This window comes from Lithohypha guttulata (assembly GCF_036872675.1).
Source record: "Lithohypha guttulata strain CCFEE 5908 chromosome Unknown scaffold_7, whole genome shotgun sequence".
In the NCBI taxonomy this organism is placed as follows: Eukaryota; Fungi; Ascomycota; class Eurotiomycetes; order Chaetothyriales; family Trichomeriaceae; genus Lithohypha; species Lithohypha guttulata.
Window position 1 is genome coordinate 493,200 of NW_027042756.1, and position 20,598 is coordinate 513,797.

Below are 20,598 nucleotides of genomic sequence, written 5' to 3' on the forward strand. Positions count from 1 at the left end.
AGGAGCGCTATGCATAAGATGAAGGCACCAGGACGGCATGGCAAGCACAAAACCCAAGCTTCCCAAGACATCTCGGAGTAAGAACAGTTTTCACGCTCATCAGCACAACCAAATACCTCTTCAGGTACATTTTCATCCGTGCATCTGGATTCCGTTGAAGTCCCGGCAGTCACGACAATGGTCTCGAGCTCAAATGGAGAGTATTACATCTCAGAACACGAGCGTTAACATAAACGGAGTCACTCTGCTTGGTAACCACGGTGAAGCCAAGTTTGCCAAATCCACAACACAAGCTATTCGTCCTGCCTGGCAAGGATCTGGCAATTTACTGTCTTTGCTTTTGCTTGGAAACTGACTAGAACCGGCAGCGGCAACTAGTCGAGCTGCTCTGATGGAAGAAACGACGAAAAATATACACTTTTCGGCCAGCTCGGTAATGTAGGATTTCTCGTGTGCATTCGGGGGTTGTGACTAGATAGAAAAGTCTAGACGATTGCTCAGGTTCACACGAGGCAGGGCGGTAGCAGCACATGTGGCTATCTTGCATGGTCAGCGGATCCACAGATGAAAGTTGAAGAAAAAGCCCAAGATTAGATCAGCAGGCATCTCGTGATGCGCTTGATTGTCGTCGAAAACTGGAGTCAGGGCAACACCGGGTAGGCCTTGTCCCTTGCGATAACCTGTACAACAGAACTTCGAAATGAAGTTCCAGTGACGTTCACCACTTGGTCACGGCACTTTTCCCGCGTTAAGTTCAGCTGTCAACAGGCGCTTTGTTCAATTAGTTCGAAAGATCTATCTGCTGCGCCGAAGCGGTCAGAAATTGGAGATTTCAATGATCACGATTTCAGCTTGTGGTTTCAGCTGAATCAAGCTTTACACCATCCTGAAGCTTCTGCATGCCAAGCCTCTCTTTGTAGGAACAAACTGCGAGCAAGAGTGTGTTGTCATTGCCAGCTCATGAGCTTCATCTTTTCAGTCTTCCTCAGCCTCAAAAAGTCAACTCTGGGCCGGTCTATTCACTTACCCATATCGTCACCCTCGGCACGCTTCGCTGGCATCAAATGAACGACCAAGACGCGCACATGGATTGCCTCAGTTACACGTGCAGCGATGGATCTGACAAGCCACAAGTCCCGCTAACGTTCAGCTCTGTGGACATACGTGATATATAGTCAACAAGTGCTGCAGTCCTTTGATACAACGAGCGTTCTCTCAATTTGATATTCTCACGAAAACTCTTCTAGACTGTGTCAACACCATGCAAACACAGGGAGACAGCGGAATATCCGTGAATAATGGCGGTATTGCAAGGTCGGAGGCCAAGCGCGTTGTCGTTCTGAAGACGGCCGAAAACTTGCAACGGGAACCTTCCTCGTTCGCCTCTTCATCCAAGATCTGGAAACCTGGTTGGCCCATCTATGGCTCTGGTTCGACGGAGACCATTAGCTACTCCTCACCGGCTGTATTAGAATATGATGATTGGATGCACATCGTCGTTCAAGGTACGGACTCGGAATTGTACTGGGCCACAGGAACTCCATCAGGCTTCGGAGTACAAACGCTGGCTTTTCCAACATCCGGTGCCTCCAAACCGCAAGGCTGCGCTGCTTTGGCTGCTGTGTATCAACCTGGCGTGCGTTCCAGTACAGGGGGGGTCGAACGGTGGAATCTCCACATGATCTATCAAGGGGCGCAGGAATTTACCATTCAAGATTGCACGAGGTACCCATCAGCGATGGTCACAATATAATCGGAGGTTTAAAGACAACTTGGACAACGCCAGTACCCTTCAGCGCAACCGCCGGTCAGGTCATTGGTACCCAAAACCAGCCAAGTCTCATTAGCTCTGGTGGCAAGCTGTTCTGTGCATTCCTTGGCTGGGGCTCCGACGATGTGTACTTTTGTGTATGGACGCCCGGTACTAATGCTTCGCAACTAGGAAGTTGGAGTAAGCCAATTCCCACTGGTGTAAAGTCCTCGCAAGGCCCTGCACTTTACATGAAGACTGGTCAAATACACATGGTCACTATGGATCCCCAGACTGAGAACAACCTGACTGATGTGACACTGCAGTATTCGTCTTCCGCAGGCACATTCAGCGTCGCGAACACCTCTCTTCTCAGCCTGCACGCCAACAGCTGCACCGCTCTGAACAATGCTGGCACAATATTTCTTGCTTTCCGAAACTCACAAGACAATAATGTATGGTTCTGCGAGCTAAGCGAAGACGCACCAATAACCATCAATTATGCGATGATGGTGGATACCATGTCCGCTGTCAGGCCTGCTTTAGTGGTTGACAACGGTGTCTTGAGCTGTATCTATACATCTCCAACAAATGCTGTTACTTGGTCTCAGGCGACTGCGTATCAAACACAAACAGCGGGATGGATGTCACTGATCCACGACAGTGTCTATTGGACAGAGCTATCTATACCCGGAACGCACGATAGTGGCGCAAGATTTGGACCTATAGTCCTAGCAGATCAATGGCAAGCACAGGACATGGATATATCGCAGCAATTGTATGCTGGCATTAGGTGAGTAAGGCGATCCATGTGTCCTTAACCCATCATACTGACGAGATGACAGATACTTTGACATTCGACTGGCCAACTATGGAGGTATCCTGACTGTCTATCATGGTGATCCAGCTGGTATCGGATATGGTCAAGGCCCGTTCACTGACGCGATCACTGCCTTCAACAATTTTCTTGCCCTACATCCACAAGAGGTTGTCTTGTGCCAAATCAAACAAGAAGACAGTACCGACTATCCGACGTTTCTGCAACTGGTACAGTCGGTCACGAGGTCACAACCGAATTGGGTCTTCAACTCCCAGCCCCAGCAAATGGAAAATCTACGCGGCAAAGTGCAAGTACTGTATCGTGGTAGCACAACAGTGACGTCGCGGCTTGGTATAGATCTTTCTGCCTGGCCAGACAACTCTCAGGGTGACACATGGGCCTCGAATCTGCCGCCGTTCAATATCTGGCTGGAGGACTACTACAGTGTCCAAGGATTTAGCGCTTCCACGATGTTCCAGAACAAGTGGAACTCCATTCAGAGTATGCTTGACCGTGCTCGGGCAATGCCTACCAATCCCATGGATTTGAATTACATACTAAATCAATTGACATTGTTTCTCGCATACACAAGCTTTGCTGGACAACCAAGTATCGACCCCGAAGATGCTGCACTGGGCATACCCCTCATGCCTGGTCAAGGCATCCCGCTCAAGGGTATGAATACGAGGCTCAAGGAATATCTTACCCAACAAGTTCCTGGTTCGGCACGACTTGGAGTCATCCTGATGGACTTTCCTGATGCGGGCTCTACTCCTGACCTGATACAGACAATTATTCAGAAGAACAATTTCTCGATGACCAGCTAGTCTTGGGCAGTGGGCGCTGACTTCTGACCCAGCGACTTGCCGTGGTTGGGACCACGTTGTTATGCAGCTGATCGAGGCTTGAGCACGAGGATCAAGATTGTGTATATCCATTGTATGGCTCAGCGTGGCTCCTTAACGTGTCTACGGAACATCACATCTCTCAAAGTCACGTACTGCACTACTAAGTGATTTCGTTGGGCAACCATTGTTATAGTGGTCATGTTTTGATCCCTACTCGAGACAAGTCTTCCTCTGCTACCAAATTCCGGAAGTTGTGGCTTCTCATATCTACTTTCATCGCGCAATCTACATATATATCTCACTTGACTTAAGATATCAAACAAGATCCTTTCCTCGCCTCGCCTGTACCTTCACCCTTCTGCTGCCCTGCTACATACAGATAGTGACATACGGACCTTGAGGCACGAGTACGGTTGCTAGGCAGACTGAACTACAGCAGTCGCTGTCAACGTTGCAGCCGTCACCAGATTGCGCCAGAGTGCATACTGGTGCCGTTGTTGTGGTGATCGGTGCAGCGGTTGTTGTTGTTGTAGTGAAGGTAGGTGGGGTGGTGGTCGTTGTCGTTGTCGTCGTCGTTGGTTTGGTTGTGGTCGTCGTCGTAGGCTTGGCTGTTGTGGTCGTGGTCGTCGTTGTCTTTTTTGTAGTTGTAGTAGTAGTGGTGGTGGTGGTGGTGGTGGTCGTAGACTTCTTTGTCGTAGTGGTTGTTTTAGCTGTGGTCGTCGTCGAGCTTCTGTCCCACCGCCAGCGGGCCTCCAGAGCTTCAGGCTAGATCTTCATGAGACAGATAATATGTAGTCGTGAACATAAGAGCATACCTCGCGGACTACCAAGTTCTTGTTGGAGAGAGTGTCAATAGCTGCAGCTTGGGCAAGTGAGACGACGAGGAAGACGCCGAGAAGTTGTGAGAACTTCATGTCTTCTGACAATAGTTTATGTGAGCTTCTCGAGTGGCTAAGGGCATACAAAAGCCAGCATTGAGGCAGCTCATCTTTATATCTCTGAACATGGGCCACAGCGGGCTGTTCCACAAACACAGTTTTTGAATTGAGTTTTAAAGTTGATAGAGTTTTGCTTAGCATGCATGACAAGCATGCTCGACAGACTCTAGATCATGAGCTCCTCACTATAGCGCGTTGAGCTGAAAGAGATACAAGTCGAAATCAGTCAGTTAGTCCCGCACAAAGTGATAGCGACACTATTAGTCCTGACAACGATCGGGCACACACGCTCGATATTGATATCTAGCATGCATTTATTGTGCATTTTGGTGGTGTATAGCCTGTCGTTTAAGGTCTATGGCTGGTCAAAGATCAAATCTGTTCTTGGATGTATCAGAATCACAACATGACCAGACATTGCAATGACCATGTGCCACATCCAGTGCAGCACTGAACTTTGCCGCCCATTGATTGTGACTTAGAAATATCACAAGTGTGCAGCTGAGGCCAGCGGCGGACAGAAGACACACAGCTTAAGGCAATTCCTATCGCTCATCCGGTAGCGCTTTCCAGATGCGATAGGCACAGCAGAGCTCTTTTCAGCCGTAGCACACTTTGGCTTTATCATGGAAGCGTGGCTTTAGAGAAGCGGTCTGTGGCAGATCGATGATGCGGTGCAAAGACCACTCTCGAAGCAGCTCTCAGCCAGCCAGCCAGCCATTTGCGCGGTGCAGGTGAGGATGAGGCAAGAAGAACTTTCGATTCGGAGGCCGCGAACTTCGCAAAAGGCCATTGTGTTCGACGAATGACTAGCTGCAAGCGATGTTGGACATCGCGCTACTGAACTATCGTACCCATATTGTACGGTGGCCGGTATGTGATGCGGGTCTTCGTTGAGTGTGTACTGTACGTACTGCTGGCGGTAGTTCACCACATTTGACAGGTATGAGCTCTAAAGCTGATGGCCATGGTATCTGAGCTGACCATACGAGACAAACCTGGAAGGATATGTTACTGTCAATGACAATGATTGGGGTGAAGCTTCGTCTTGTCCTAGTATAGTTGAAGCTGGATAAGAGCTAGTGGTTAGCTCATTTCTGTGTATAGCATCGGCATGCTAGCGTGGGCGATAGTACATTGCACCACGCACTTGAATACTGCTGGCCACACTTCAGACATGCTCTGATGTCCATAGTCGTACAGAAAGTCCTATGATATGAGGTACTACTGTACTGTCTTCAGCTCCAGCATCCTCAAATGATTGTTGTCGAGCTGCTCCATCATTATCTTCAGTTCTGACCTGTTTCGAGCTTTATTCTCGGAAATGTGATGTGGCCACTTGCCACCAAATTTCTCAACATACTGATGCAACCTTGATTCCTGCTCATATTTGCGGTGCAGCACTTCCATTCATTCTCTCGTCCACAGGACGGAAGCTTCAATCACAGAGATCTTTTTCGGCGCTAACGTGATAGGCTGAATTCACTTGACATTGGAGCCGGCGTTTTGCGGCTCGAAGTCGGTGTTCTTTCGCTCAACTTGGTGATAGAGAGAGTCTGGCCTGGTCGACCTTGGATCGTGGTAGTGACGTCTTCAGTCTTTTCAAGTACGACTTGATCATCGTCCGTCTACTCAACTCAATTGCGCGACCGACGTGTACCTAGAGGTAACGGTGGAAGTGAACGTCCTTGCCATGCTGAGATCCACTTCATCAGTGGAAGATCAAGCTGAGCATTGGTTTCACGTGAAAGGCCTGAAACTCGATCTTCTGTAATGCCGAAAGAAACATGCTCACGAATCACAGAATCGGACAGCTTGTGGAGTCCACGGTGTTTGACACTGTAGTAGAGCAAGAGCAGGTCATCAAGCCTGTGCTCGAGTTTGCAGATACATTTCAGTTGACGCGCGAAAGCGAAGAACCCCGGTCGGAAAGGGAGGTATGTGGATGGTCTGTACGTCAATGACTCAACGCAATGGATGTCCGTAGTGTCTATGCTGTCGTTACAGGATATGATGACCTTTTCAAAGATACATGTCCACAGATCAGGCGCAAATGCTTTTCTGAATGACACGGGAAGCGCCTGGTCGACCCATAAGGTTGTCTCGGTGAACGTCTTGACGGTCTCGTGCATCAGTCGGACAACTGTATGGTCTAGGTCTGTGACATGGTCTCGGAATGGCGCACGATGTGCATGGCTGGGTCTCATCACAGGTTCAGGCACTGTATCTGACTTCAAGTTCTCAAGAATTTGTATTACAGCTGCGTATCGCTCAACTTCGAAAAGTTCTGATAGTCGTGTCTCCAGAAGGCCACCCATTGTGGCTTGCAGCCTGCGGCAAAAGTCTGCAGTCGACAAGCAGGATATGGCTGCTGCATGGTCGACATGGTTTAGCTGAGCGAGGACAAAGCGAAGCGCAGCTTGTAAAACGGGAACCGAGACCTGAAAAGTGGCAGTACTTACCAATTCATAAATCAGTGCTGCTTCCAGCTTCCGTTGCTGTGGTATTCGCACGACAATCCTGTCATAGAGTGTCGAAATCTCATCGGGGATGGCGTTAATTCTGTGGAAGACTTCCATAGGACTAGCTCCTTCTGCACATGCAAGAAGGACATCTTCGATAGCCAGGCAGACCCAAAGAAACACGCCATCAGCTCTTCTTTGCAGTTCGTGGTTGAGATTCGGTAACTTCAGTGGATCTAACACTGGCTTGAACTGCTCGATTGTAGTGTCGATATATCGATTAATACCTGGCATGTTGTAAGCTGATACCTGCAGCTCCGGCACAGCCATCTGCTCGAATAAAAGCTTTATCAGGGGCGTGGGGCGACTGGCGATGCACAGCTTTATCCTGGAGTTGTCTTGCAGACCTGAAAGAAACTCGATCATTGTCCGCGCGTTGCCCGAGAACTCATCCAGACCATCAATCAAGATCAAGAAATGATAATCCAGTGTATGGAAGATTTGTAACAAGATGTCACGGAGTTCATCTAACGAAGGATATTTCGAGCACAATGGAGATGCGAACCCGATGTTCTTTTTCTGTACCTCGTCTAACACCTGATACAGGATTGACCTAATTAGTCCTTCAACATTGTTACCGATTTCGGTTGCTTGTCTGAAGTCAAAGAAGAAAGCAGAAACGTGCCAGCTGGTGGCGACATGCGGTAGTGCCTGCTGCAGTGCCGCAGCGTGCGACAGATATTTCATGAGGGTCGATTTGCCCGAGCCAGGCTTGCCAGAAAGCCAGAAGATTGGTTTGTCGTCATACAACCACGCCAGAAAGTTGGTGCGGAATATCCAACTGCACGTTGCATGGCCAGCAGACACTATCTGGTTTCGGCGGGAGTTCATCAGCTCGTAGTATAGGCCACGTAGTGCCACTGTGCCCATCAGCCAGCATTAAGTTGTTTGTCCCGAACACAACCTACCATCTTGACGTGCCTCGATTTGAGGAGACAGAAAGCCACTATTGAAATTATAGACATTACCGAGTATAGCTTGAGCCTGATCCGACAGATGTACCGGCCCATACTTGTGACTGGCACCCGCTACATGTCGTTCCAGAGGTGCAACTACAGTATCGCGAAGGCTGCTCGGATCATGTAGTGGTGGCATTGCCGCAATGTCATCTCGTGCCACGCCTGGTACAAGTACACACTGGGTGAGCACAACTTCAGTGAGCCGTGGTCAACATTATGGCCTAATTTGGCGAAGGTAGGTGAACAGTAAGAAGGCACGATCGTGCTGGGACAGTAATTGCGTGAACGGACGCGTTCGCTGAGATTGCCAGATTTGGAGCGAGCCCATAGAATGTGAACCTCGTCACACCCTCCCCATAAAACTCCAGGTATGCTTGCCTAAAGCCGCACGATTCTAGCACTACAGTAGTAGTTGGAGGTGATGAAGCTCAAGACAATGCCTACGTGTTAAGTGAAGGTGTCGAGTGAGCTGTAATTTGACTATCAGATCGAGGATACCATCTCTTCTTCGAGATGCTATGAAAGCAATTGCCAAACGTTATTGCGTGAGTAATAAGTGGTTGCATCGCTCCTTCCTATGTGCTTCTTTGTCAATGGATATCATTTCTCACAATGAAAAGGCACCGCACATTTGGCGTCCAGGCACATAGAGCATTACACACCAGTAAGTCTGTAGGTAAGTCGAGGTTCCTAGAGGTTTCCAGAGGTTACTGCATTAATCCGCAACAGCCCGCCATAACCCGAGGAAACCCTGCCAAGCCTTCAGTGGCCTAATGTGTCTACTTGAATCGAATGCCATCCTGACTTGAAGCGGGACTGCTTTCCTTTTGCTCATAGAAGTGTTCTGCGAATCGCTGTCAGAATTCAAGCTAAGCATCAGTACCTCGGTCGTCGCTGTGGACCGAGTTCTATGCACTGATGATGGATCGACCCGTTGTACAAGAACAGTCTTCAACAAGAGCATACGACGATCGTGGTTTAATTAAATAACAACAACCAAGAACACAACATTATTTCAAAGCGAGATTGTTTCAGTCTCGATCATGCCAGCAATTCTGTTTGTGGTGAGGATCACGGGCAACAGTGATGGAGAAAGTGCCCCAAGGCAAACGCTTTCCGGTCCTCATTCGACCTTCTCTCTAGCATCCCCATAGAGCCACCTTTGTCTTGCCCATTGCATATGAAACCTGCTCTTGCTACTCATATGGCTGGTGCAACCAGTGCTGGCAAGCTAGCCTCGCTAGCGATTTCTATCTATGAACATAGAGCAAATTTCTGCCTAAATTTGCAACCTAGTATACAGGTCCTCACGGATTTCAAATCTTAAGCTTGTAAGTAGTGTACCACAACGACGTTGAGGACCTTTCTGAAAGGGATAAGTATCTTGTTCCCCACCAGTCGCTTCAGCTCTTCCATCACTAGTTCAAATCCGTACACCACTGACTGAAGGTACGTCAGCTAACGCTCACTTATTGACAACACAAGTCTGATCAACGCACAACAGAGGCATAACATAAAGGCAATTCAAAACACAACGATACCAGCACTTCAATAACTTACCTTCAAGATGAAGTTCCTGACTGGTACTTCCTTCTCGGCTCTCACTTCACTGACAAGCATTGCTCTCGTCACTGCCAGCCCCTTGCCAAGGCTCAACAGTACTGCATCGGCTTGGAACAATACTATCAGTAGAGATCTCATGGCTCGGGAGGACAAAGGTGGCGGCAACCCATGGGTTACCAATAATTGGCCAGAGTGGGACACGCAGGAGTGCGACTGGGATTTGTACACTATGTGTCCTGGAGAGGCTGAGATGACCACATATACGCCAAAAGAGACGGCTTGGCTAGAATTCTGCGAAGGTTCGTGGTACAAGCGGCCTTGTATACTTGTCCCAGTGCCGGAATGGGGCAGATGTCAAGAACTTCCGGATTCCAATCGATATGGTGATATTGGATCCAGCTTCAAATGGGTAAGTACATCCCAACATGATTATCCACCCGTTTGTATTGGAAAGTGGCTAACATAATCTCTTCTGCACGCAGTTCAAAGTGCCACCTGAGGGTGGTCATTGTGAGTTCTGGGACGATCATGACTGCTCAGGCAAGCAAAAAAGCTGGACCTACGATGGTACTCCGCAGTGGACTCCGAAACATACCCACGGTCGAAAAGGAAACATCTGGAGAGCCTTCAAGTGCAAGACTGTCTTTGGAGATTTGAGTGAAAGTGGAGATGGTGATTACTATGATTGAGAGGTAACAGTGATCAGGTCGAACGTGAGGTCTCTTGGCTCTGATTCGACATGTTTGCGGATTTGGTGCTTGTGCTCGTGATCATGGCATGCGGTTATAGAGCCAAGTATAAAGGTGTTCACTAGAAAGGCTGCATTTCCCATCAAAGCTACAACGACAAGATATTTTTGGTTTTGTGATGAACGTTGTCTGCTCTCTGCATCCATGCAATGTAAAATGTTGTGCTAACCTGAGGCCATATCTCTGTTGATGCTTTGGTTCCGCGCGCAATCATAGAAGTTAGGCTGCTCTGTCGCGTGAACAGGATGTTGCTAATAGAGGCCTCTACTGTAAGGGAACCTTTTTTGTTTGTGTCTAATTGTTCGTATTCCTCAAGAATGGTAATGAAGATGGACTTGTCGATGTCAGTACAATACATACGGTCTCATCGTTGTAGACCTCTGAACTCGATCGTCTTTCCACAAAGGTTGAGTATACACTCAATGATGAAAATGTTATCGTCGGCAACCAAGTTTGCTATCGATTCGTCATACTGCACCAAACTGGCCACGTGTTTAGCTATAATTGCCAAGGAATCAGTCCCTGGCACGCCTGGAACAAAAATCTCAGCCCTAATTTTCAGCTCCGTCATCCACTAGATGGCAGCCAATAGAAGGTCGGTGAGGACGTCCTTTTGGTGCGTGTATTTCCGTAGCGTGATCGCGATCAACGCGATAATCTGATTTTCAACTGCTATGATATGAGTGGAAGAGGCTGAGCTTGCGAGTACCGTCGAGTCTCCCTTCAATATGAATTTCTATGGTTCCATAGTCTGTAGCTGATATATTCTGTCGTTGGTATGGCAGATCGGAGACCATGGACGCCGACTGAGAAGCCAGGTGACGCGTCTTACAACGCGCCAGTCGTGTATCATGGCGATCATCAGATGCATGGAGAAGAGTCTGACGCATCTTCCGATGAGGAAACGGGTCTTATCCAAGTCGTGTCTCCGGCTGGCAAGGAAGTCGTGACAAAAGATGAGACTAGAGAGCCACAATCGCTTCGATTCCGAGCATCCCATGCTTATCTCAAGGAGGAAGCAGCGGTACCAGCACCAGAAGCAACAATATATATACCTTATCGTCTGCCACCTACTTCGGACACATCAAAAGACGATACTCTTCATACACTGCGTCCAAGAGGGAATTCCCAGGTTCTAAATCCCGCTCCAGATGAGAGATCACCAGCTGGTAATCCATACAGACTATCGAAGATTCTTGGTACACCAAGTGACCCTGCCTTACAGAAACAATTACAGCAGCAGAACCGGGAGCTTCCTAACAGTGGACGACCGGAACAGTCACAATCAAACAATCCTTACAGGCTTTCGCAAGGGCCCAGATCCGAAAGTACTGAAGACTTAATAATACAGCCACAAAAACCAACGCAAGCATCAGATGCTGGAAATGTAGCTTCAGCACCACTCGCTGTCATACATCGTCTTTCGGAGGGATTGTTATCGCAACGCTCCGACTCGACAGCGACGATCAAGCCGCGACACGTACCACAAGTGCCAACCATAAAAGCAGGTGACGATTTACCTTCCATAACAGGCATATCTGCAAAAGAGATCAAGATCTTGCTCGTTAACCCCAATTCTACAAAGTCAGTAACAGAACGATGCCTAGAAAGTATCGTAGAGACACTTCCACGACACGTAACAGTGTACGGATTCACGCCATCGAGACCAGCTCCTACTGCCATCGAAAGCCACACAGATGCTGTGATGTCAACAGCAGCATGTACCAAGGCGATCCTACCGATAGCGGCTAAATACGATGCCATCCTCGTTGCCAGTTTCGGTCATCATTCGCTGGTAACGGCCTTACGCGAGCACTTGATGCAGCCTGTCATTGGTATCATGGAGGCGTCGCTATATGCATCACGAATGTGTGGATCGAAATTCGGTATCTTGACGACCGGCATGCGATCGATGTACACGTACGATGCTGCTGTGAAATTGAATTATGGTCTTGGCGCATTCTCTGTCGGAACAGAATCAACAAGGCTCAGTGAGTATCAGCTCGAGAATAGACCAGAGGAAGAAGTTGAAGAGAGATTGTTACTCGCAGCGAAGAGGCTGCAAGCGCGTGGTGCTGATTGTATCTGTTTGGGATGCGCAGGCGTGACAGATTACAAGAAGGTATGTCAGGATGCTGTTGGCATGCACGATCGTGTGGCAATGGTTGTTGATGGTGTCAGTATGGGCGTGCACTTTTTAATTGGTCTGGTGAGAGAAAATCTGGGTACTGCAAAAGGTGGCGCGTACAATACGAACAGTGGGCACAAGGCACTCAAACCGAGAGGCTGAAGAGCAAGCACGATATGGTCAGTCGTGGCCGATTTGGTTATGAATCAGAGCATCGAGTCACAGGTAGGCATCGTGCCAACCAATACCACTTGACAATCACCTCAGCCTCCACTCATACGAAATGCCAGCAAGATCGCAGCGTCGAGAGACCTGAAAAGGGTGGCAAGGCGCGAAATCGGACTTCGCGCACCATTACGCAGCTCGGCCAGGCTTTAGAGTCGAAGGACAGTGACTAAAAGCCTGAAGAGAAAATCGATATTGGTCCGCAAGGTCAATCAAGTGATTGCGAAAACGGAAACACTAGCCAATGGTCGAATATACGCTCAGAGTCGGTATATCGCCCCACAATCGTTTGTGATCAATCAGTCACTCAACAAGCAAGAAACGGCTTCGCGCTGCAATCTCGAGAACCCCAGCTCGCTCAGTTGACATAAGACACGCAAGCTCCGGCTCGACAGCAGCATGTCTGAGCATGCCGTTTCTTCAACGTCATGGGTCACCAATCAGTAGCTCTCACTGACCAGGAAGGGAGTGGCCGGTTCCAAGTCGAGCCGTGGCTGTTTCCATACCGATATACGCTTGCGAAAGCAAAGCAATGGCTGTCATTTAAGATTCAGCTCTATTAACGATTGACTCACTTTGAAGATATAGCAGCTCAACAATAGTCCACCTTGTGGCAGAGAGGCGGAAAATTGACGGCGATCGAGTCTCAAAATATGCTCGAGATAGGAGCGTCGTCAGACCTCTCTTCTTGCTTGGTATACACGGGCGATAGAAATCTTCACGGAAGCACATCATGGTGAAAGTCGATAGATTATCATGTATATCATATAATGGTTATTTCGCGTGTTCAGTCCTTCGTATAGTGTCCCAAAGTAACCTAATATGCAAGGGCACTCGAAGACGCTGGTCTCATGACTTACTACATCTCACGACGCAAACACCAACCACCCAAAACACCCCAAAGCCGGCAGATCAGTCAACAAAGTCCTCCAAAAATGCACCCTCAACCACTCTCTCTGCCCCTCCAAAGCCTTCTCCTCCGCAACTTGCTCCTCCGTCTTCCCAGCCTCCATAGCATCTACCCTCCTCTCCCACACCCCCGCCCTCTCATAAGCATATGCCATCCCCTGAATCACCTTTGAAATTCTTGGCGCAAACGCAAAATGTCCCGTCGCTAGTAGTGTGCCCGCAACGGCGACCCAGCGCCTCGTGCTCCCAGTGGGAGAGGCGCGAATGGTGCGGATACCGGTGATGAGAGACGTAAGGCCGAGGGAGAGGATGACGGCGAGACCGGAGGGGAGAGATTGGCTCCACCAGAGGGCGATTGTGCGGGCGACGGATGAGCTGTATTTCTGAGACTGTGTTTGTGAGGCTTTGAGGAGACTGTTGAGGAAGATGTATTCGTAGAGGGCGAGGGAGGCTGTTGCTGATGTGCTGAGGAGTGGGAAGATGGCGGGATTGATGGGGTATGATTGGCGTTGTAGGTAGGTAGACATCGTAGGATTTTTACGTCCGTTTTGACTTGGTGAATAGAGTACTGTTTACAGTGTAGGCCTGGTAAAATCCTCGAGTTGGTAAAAGAAAGAGACAAAACACTGAGAACGGGAATTGGATCAATCTACAACACTATCGGTGGTATGAGTGGGAGTAGTCGTGGAGCTCGTCAAGATGGTATTGACGAATCGGAAGCTGTAAATAATGCTTGGCTTTGCGTTCATATGGTGACTTGGGTGGCCTTGGGCCTCTGATACTGTAGTCAGCTGAGCACATATGTCCATGTTGAGATACGACGTCGAAGAAGGATCGCGAAGAAAGACAACCACAGTTGATCTACAAGCATGCTTTCATATATTGAAACAGACTATAGACTCATTTCTTCAACAGACTATCTAGTACAGCAACAGACTAAATAGACATTGTATCGCAGTATGTGCGGATATAGCATATATACCAGGAGCTGGCAAAGGTGAGCTAAGCTCAATTGTACCGCCGATGTATGTTGTGTGTGTGTAAGAGTATGGTCTCCATGTTCGCATATGTAAAACGCTAGGATGTCCACAGCCATTAGTACGATTATGTACGACCTAAATGAGCATCATTCGTGTTGACTGAGCCTCCAACGTATTATGCGAAGTGTAGGCCTTTGGACAAGGCCAAAAAGAGATATAGCTCCTCAACCATGAAATCAGTGAACCTAAAACCATGGGCTTGATCGGTTGAAATTCTCAACCAGGTCCCAAACATTTGTCAGATGAGAAGCTGGCTCCCAAGTATCGTGTTGAGGTCCATAGCCTTGCCATCTCACCAGCCAGCGCCTTGATCTACCTCTGCCACGTACTTTGATGATCTTTTCAACCTCGAATAAGTCTCCCTCGATAGCATCGTCTAAGTGTGAGCTTGTTGTTGCTGGGTCGGCCGCTAACAACGTAATGGTGTCCTCGTCGTCGTCTACTATGCTGCTTTCCTCCGCCTCAGCACTGATTTGTGAATCGTATCTTGTTCCGACATCTCTCTTTCTGATGCTTTGAGACAAGGCCAATGAGTTCCCTGTAGCTGCATACGGATCCGAGCTGGCGACCTGCACGCACGACCGAGACTGAATGCTATACAGAGGTTCCCGTGAGCTGGTAGTACTTTGCCTAGCGGGTAATCTCTGGTCAACTTGCTCATGAACTCAATATCTTGGTCTGGTTCTTGAACGACGTGCTGGCAGAGAGGACTTGGTCTCCTAGGCTGATGGGACAATTGTGTTTTCGAAGTTGTACTGGCAGAACCTTGGCGTGGTGCTTCAATAGCTTCTGCAGAATTGTAGGCTTCCCTAGAGAGCTCCGGAGCATAATTAGAACCAAGACCCTTTAGATATTGGTAAAGTCTAAACAACTGGAATTTGGTCACAATCAGTAGCGCACCGAAGCAGTTCTGGACACCCATCTTGTCGACTGGGGCCAAAGTATACTGCACAACGTGAGCTTGAAGGTCTGACACGTCCTAAACAACACGAGCAAAGAAGGAAGGAACGGTGTGATGCGAGCTGGTGTTGTTCACGAGTTTCTTTCGTCAGTTTTGCAACCAGGTTGACTGCCACGAGACAGGGTAACCGGGAAGGGCCATCATCGTGACTGTCAAGTCGGGGGGACATCCTTGATATGGCATGTACGAATGAAACTTTCACCTGCCTTCGTCGAGAAAAGCCAAGAGGAATCAACAAATATGTGCCGCGATATTGCACGATTTGGAAAGTACGACCGGCATATCTCTTTCACAAGCTGTGTCAGCGAACACGGTATGGAGAGCACGTTGTGGCCCGTGCTGCGCGGTCTGCAAACAGCTCAATTCTCGGGTGGGAAGCCAGGGACAGAACACTCGCGTTTGGATATCCGATGGAGGTATTGTAGTTCTCGTCAAATTGCTTTTGACGATGATTGTGCAGAGAGAGTTCGTTGTGAGCTGTTAGGAGTGGGTAAGGCGACCAGGCACACACTTCAACTACGTGACTTCCCCGCATCGCTGCGATCCAGCTCTTTGGTGAACTCTTCGCAAGCTTAAACCTTGCAGCTTTTCCCGTTACAGACATGGGACGCGACCACAAATGCGCATCAAGAGTTAGCCGAGGATGCAAAACGGATCGTCGACTATGGCTCTGATAGCTCAAACTGCTTCGAGGATGAATGCATTCTATGCTGTAATCCTTGAGATTGTGTGGTGTTGCGTGTGTGCTGCCCTTGGTTCTCACTAATCTGTGTCGCGTGACCGAACTGCCCTCAACATGCCCATCTTCAAGTCTCAGCAGCCGGATATCAGTGTGCCCTGGCATTTACCGATATGGACGTGGCTGTTTGACTCGGAATATTCACCATTGACGAAGTTTCCAGCTAAGGATGTCAAGGGTTTCACCAATGCAGTAACCAAGGAGCATCTCTCATATGCTGATATCAAGACTCATTCTACACACCTATCGACAGTGTTAAGGAAGAATTATGGCTTGCAGGAAGGAGAGACAGTCTCGCTGTTCAGCCCAAATACCGTCTGGTATCCTGTTGCCATGTTCGGGACCCTGAGAGCTGGCGGTGTGGTCAGTGGTGCGAGTCCAGCTTATGGTCAGCTTCGTCGAGTTTGGGGAGTGCTAGTCTTGCTAACACCTGGTGCAGGTATTGATGAAATGACATACGCTCTCCAGAAGGCCGAGTCGAAGATATTGTTCACCGTCCCATCGAGCATTGAAATCGCTGCCACGGCAGCAAAGAACGCAGGCATACCTAAAGAACGAATCTTCCTTCTCGAAGGTCAACTCGAAGGCTACAAGACCATGGCAGAGCTGCTGTCCGAAGGCAAAGCATATGGTGACGATGAGCAGATTCCGCAGTTCAAACTACCGGCTGGCAAGAAGAACAAGGATGTCTGTGGTTTTCTGAGCTTCTCGTCCGGCACGACGGGTCTACCAAAAGCCGTGATGATTGCGCACTCCAACGTGATTGCTCAATGCTTGCAAGTCGAGCAGATCACGCCGGAGACGTTACGCCGTATCTTGGCCGTGCTACCGCTATTTCACATCACAGGTCTGGTACACCAGCTACATCTGCCTGTGCTACTCAACGCCAATGTCTATATGCTACCCAGTTTTACGATGGATTCGATGTACCAGACAGTGCAGGATTATAAATTGGAGGAGATGCTATTAGTGCCGCCTATTCTGATTAGAATGGTGCGTGAGAAAGAGATACTCAAGAAATATGATCTCAGCAGCCTGAAGCGCTTCTCGTCTGGTGCTGCACCTCTATCTGCCGAAATCCTAGAATTGCTGCAGCAGACTTTCCCACAGACAGCAAAGGGGGATGGTAGTGGATTCAAGCAGGGTTACGGGATGACCGAGTCATGCTCGTGTATCACAGCTCATCCACCTTCCAAGTACGACTATAAGTATGCCTTCAGAGTAGGAACGGTAGTGGCATCTACAGAGGTGAAAATCCTTGATCCGGAGACTGGCAAGGAGTGCGACATTGGCGAGCCTGGCGAAATCTGTGCAAGAGGTCCACAAATCGTGATGGGATATCTCAACAATGAAAAGGCAACCAGCGAGACATTTGATAAGGACGGCTTCTTGCACACCGGAGACATTGGTAAGATAGACGAGGAGGGATTAATCTCGATCGTAGATCGTGCAAAGGAGCTCATCAAGGTCAAGGGCGAGCAGGTAAGCAGACTATGGAGGTGTTGTAGTGACCACGCTAACGTACACAGGTCGCTCCTGCCGAGCTGGAGGACTTACTACTCGGTCATCCAGATGTTGAGGATGTAGCAGCACTAGGCATTCCAGATGAATATGCCGGTGAGAGACCTAAGGCATACATTGTACTTCAGAAGGAGAAGAGAAGCAATCCTGAGGAGTCAGCCAAGAAGCTGTTCAAACATGTCCAGGCGAAGAAGGTACGGCATAAATGGGTCAAAGAGATTGAGATTGTGGATGAAATCCCAAAGAGTGCCTCTGGCAAGATACTGCGAAGAGTGCTCAGGGATATGGCCAAGAATGGAAACAGAGGCTTGGTCATCAGAGACGACAGTCCTAAGGCGAAGCTGTAAATGTACATGAAATAGGTGTAGTGTGTCACTTCGGTTGTGCGGAAGGAGCAAGCGTCAATACCTGCATTCCATAGTATGGTTCAAGTTCAATGGTCTTTCCCTTTCTTTTTATTCAACGTAGAGTCTTGCGATGCTCTGCTGCGGGTATTTTCAGCCGTGTCTACAATCTCAACACAGCTACGGTAAACGAAATGTACGGCTAGTCAGCCATGCAATGACTGGCACCCGAATTTCGAAAGAAGTCAAGTTGCACGCATTTCTACCTCTCTGCGGGCTCAGTCTCAGCAACACACAAGTACAACGTCCTTCCACCTACACACGACCTGAGACAGAATCAAGCCGTACAGCATACAATGAAACTCTTCCAGCTGCGCAATGTGCCGGACTGCAGATCAAAAGATTCATCAACACATAATTATTCAAGATACCAGTTGCTGGTGTCTTATAATTGAAGTCCGCTCTCGATTGCTCAAACACCTGTTCGAGCGGCCACTTTTTGAATGTGGTCTACCGGCTTCTACATTGCCGGTCCATCGCGGAGGATGACGAAATTCGGTGTTCTTACGAACGCGAGCTGAAGATTCAATCACGGTCGGTAATACTCGAACGTGACTTTGTTGAACCTTGGGCTTTTGCAATGCCTCGATTTTGCGGTATGCGCTCCAGCGTCAGCGAACCGCTTTTCACCATGGTATCTATGTGTCTGTTGACACACTCGAACGGGGCTGGTCTACGCTTCTGGTGATGCTGACTTGTGCGTTTGTTCTTGTCAGACTCTTCGAAAATGTCGTAGCGTGTTAGGTTGCTGCTCCACGAAGTTACTCACATCCTGAGGCGCATTTGAACCAGTCTATCCACACGAGCAGGACTAGGCCTCGGACCAACTAACCACCGAAGTGACGTGTTGCAATACCATGGGTAAGCAGCCTGCAGCGATCATCATCGTGAGGTAAGCGGATGAATCCACGGTGTGGGATCAACGGCAGCTGATCAGACTAGGCATGGACTCAGATTAGACCAAGCAGACACTTCATGGAGAGCCACCGCAGATTTCCCATGGGACTCACCTTTGACTTATGGTGGCTGGATCCAGTGCCAGACACTTGGTGCGAGGATAGACAAAGAGCTTCAGCTGATCGCCAACCAGATATCTCCGGATGATCTATCGTGGGAAGAAGACGGAGTGTCTGTGGAGCGTCCCAAGAAGAAGAGAAGGATCATCATACATACTTCTCCCTACAAACGATGTATTCAAACTTCGATCGCCATTGCGGCAGGTCTCAAATATCCTCAGCCCGAACATGTACGCCCCGTATTAAACCCTCACCAGACGGCCAACACTGCAACGAATAAGCCTGAGTCTGTTCCTGCGACCTCAAATGGCAACGGGGTTCACAGCATGCCCGCAAACACATTCCAAGGAAATATAGAGAAGGACAAGATTGCCCTCAAGGTCGACCCCTGGCTGAGTGAATGGTTGTCGACAGGCTATTTCGAAGAGGACGGTCCTCCTCCTCCAAGCGAGAAGATTGTGGAAAGAGCAAAGGAGACACTGACCCGACCTATAGAAGAGATCAGAGGTGCAGATTTGTCGGCTTTTCTACCTATCCCCGAAACACCTGATCCTGATGACGCCGATAAGGAGAACGAACTCAAGCAAACGCTGCAAGAGAAGGGAGGTCTGCGTGCCATGGCTGCCGCTGGTCATGCACTTCCTCATCGGAACCGTACCATATCCTTCAATTTCGAGAAAGGCAGTCTCAGAAGTCAGTTAGGTCAAAAGCTACGACAACGAGCCAGGACTTCAGTGGTGTACAGCCCACCTGTGCCGCAGTACGCATTGGCACCACAAGACTCTATCCCCGCAGGTTATGTCGCCCATGCTCGAGACGCCTGTGTGAGTTCTGATTTGAATTGGGATAGCATCGCCATGGGCTGGGGTGATGCTGGTACCTATCCAGAAGAATGGAGCGCTATGCACGTGAGATTTCGAGTGGGTCTTCAAAAAATGCTTGTTTACTACCAGGACGACTATCAGGCTCATGGTGGAGAAGAGGACCAAGACAATATTGGAGACGACGTAATCCTTGTACTTGTCACTCATCAAGCTGGTGCAAATGCACTTATCAGACTGGTCACGGGAGCTCCTGCCTTGCACGATGTAGGTGTGGCTTCTTTGACCTTAGCAGTTCGGCGGCCTGTCCTACATCGACTACCCTCACTGGCAGGAACTAGCCATTCACCACTCGGCTACGATCGAGAGTCAAGACGAAATTCTCGTCGCGGGTCGCTCGACCTCGGCCTCGCCGACGACTTTGAAATGCGCATTATTGCCTCAACAGACCACTTACGCTACGGATCCAATCCACTCGGCCTCAATTCGCCACGTTTTCGACCGAGTCCTGCTGTTGCAGCTCGCAAAGGTACTGGCAGCGACAACCTCGATGGTTTCTCTATTGGAGATCCACTGGCTTGGCGCTCGAATACCTCTTCCAATCCCTCACGAACTGTATCTTCACGCGGACGAACCGGCGATTCCACGAGACCAGCCATAAACACCGGCCTCTGGGGAAGCCCTT

The 20,598-nt window shown here is 49.1% G+C and overlaps 7 protein-coding genes across 7 annotated transcripts; 5 read left to right on the forward strand and 2 right to left on the reverse strand.

The window, feature by feature from the left end:
- Positions 1-1,261: 1,261 nt before the first annotated feature.
- On the forward strand, positions 1,262-3,397 carry LTR64_008025 (uncharacterized protein; the record flags this gene model as incomplete). Its single annotated transcript, XM_064902341.1, has 3 exons — positions 1,262-1,725; positions 1,797-2,543; positions 2,596-3,397. 3 exons carry the CDS (start codon positions 1,262-1,264, stop codon positions 3,395-3,397), a joined length of 2,013 nt encoding a protein of 670 aa, XP_064751315.1.
- A 2,596-nt stretch (positions 3,398-5,993) lies between these two features.
- On the reverse strand, positions 5,994-7,973 carry LTR64_008026 (uncharacterized protein; the record flags this gene model as incomplete). Its single annotated transcript, XM_064902342.1, has 2 exons — positions 5,994-7,738; positions 7,787-7,973. 2 exons carry the CDS (start codon positions 7,971-7,973, stop codon positions 5,994-5,996), a joined length of 1,932 nt encoding a protein of 643 aa, XP_064751316.1.
- A 1,431-nt stretch (positions 7,974-9,404) lies between these two features.
- LTR64_008027 (uncharacterized protein) lies at positions 9,405-10,089 on the forward strand (the record flags this gene model as incomplete). Its single annotated transcript, XM_064902343.1, has 2 exons — positions 9,405-9,809; positions 9,883-10,089. 2 exons carry the CDS (start codon positions 9,405-9,407, stop codon positions 10,087-10,089), a joined length of 612 nt encoding a protein of 203 aa, XP_064751317.1.
- Positions 10,090-10,927: 838 nt separating this feature from the next.
- Positions 10,928-12,675, forward strand: LTR64_008028 (uncharacterized protein; the record flags this gene model as incomplete). Its single annotated transcript, XM_064902344.1, has 2 exons — positions 10,928-12,358; positions 12,409-12,675. 2 exons carry the CDS (start codon positions 10,928-10,930, stop codon positions 12,673-12,675), a joined length of 1,698 nt encoding a protein of 565 aa, XP_064751318.1.
- A 693-nt stretch (positions 12,676-13,368) lies between these two features.
- Positions 13,369-13,938, reverse strand: LTR64_008029 (uncharacterized protein; the record flags this gene model as incomplete). The annotated part of the gene is made up of 1 exon (XM_064902345.1): positions 13,369-13,938. One exon carries the CDS (start codon positions 13,936-13,938, stop codon positions 13,369-13,371), a length of 570 nt encoding a protein of 189 aa, XP_064751319.1.
- Positions 13,939-16,208: 2,270 nt separating this feature from the next.
- On the forward strand, positions 16,209-18,019 carry LTR64_008030 (uncharacterized protein; the record flags this gene model as incomplete). Its single annotated transcript, XM_064902346.1, has 3 exons — positions 16,209-16,539; positions 16,591-17,633; positions 17,681-18,019. 3 exons carry the CDS (start codon positions 16,209-16,211, stop codon positions 18,017-18,019), a joined length of 1,713 nt encoding a protein of 570 aa, XP_064751320.1.
- Positions 18,020-18,933: 914 nt separating this feature from the next.
- Positions 18,934-20,574, forward strand: LTR64_008031 (uncharacterized protein; the record flags this gene model as incomplete). Its single annotated transcript, XM_064902347.1, has 3 exons — positions 18,934-18,968; positions 19,031-20,180; positions 20,209-20,574. The coding sequence occupies 3 exons, from the start codon at positions 18,934-18,936 to the stop codon at positions 20,572-20,574; spliced, it is 1,551 nt and encodes a 516-aa protein (XP_064751321.1).
- Between the last annotated feature and the right edge of the window lie 24 nt (positions 20,575-20,598).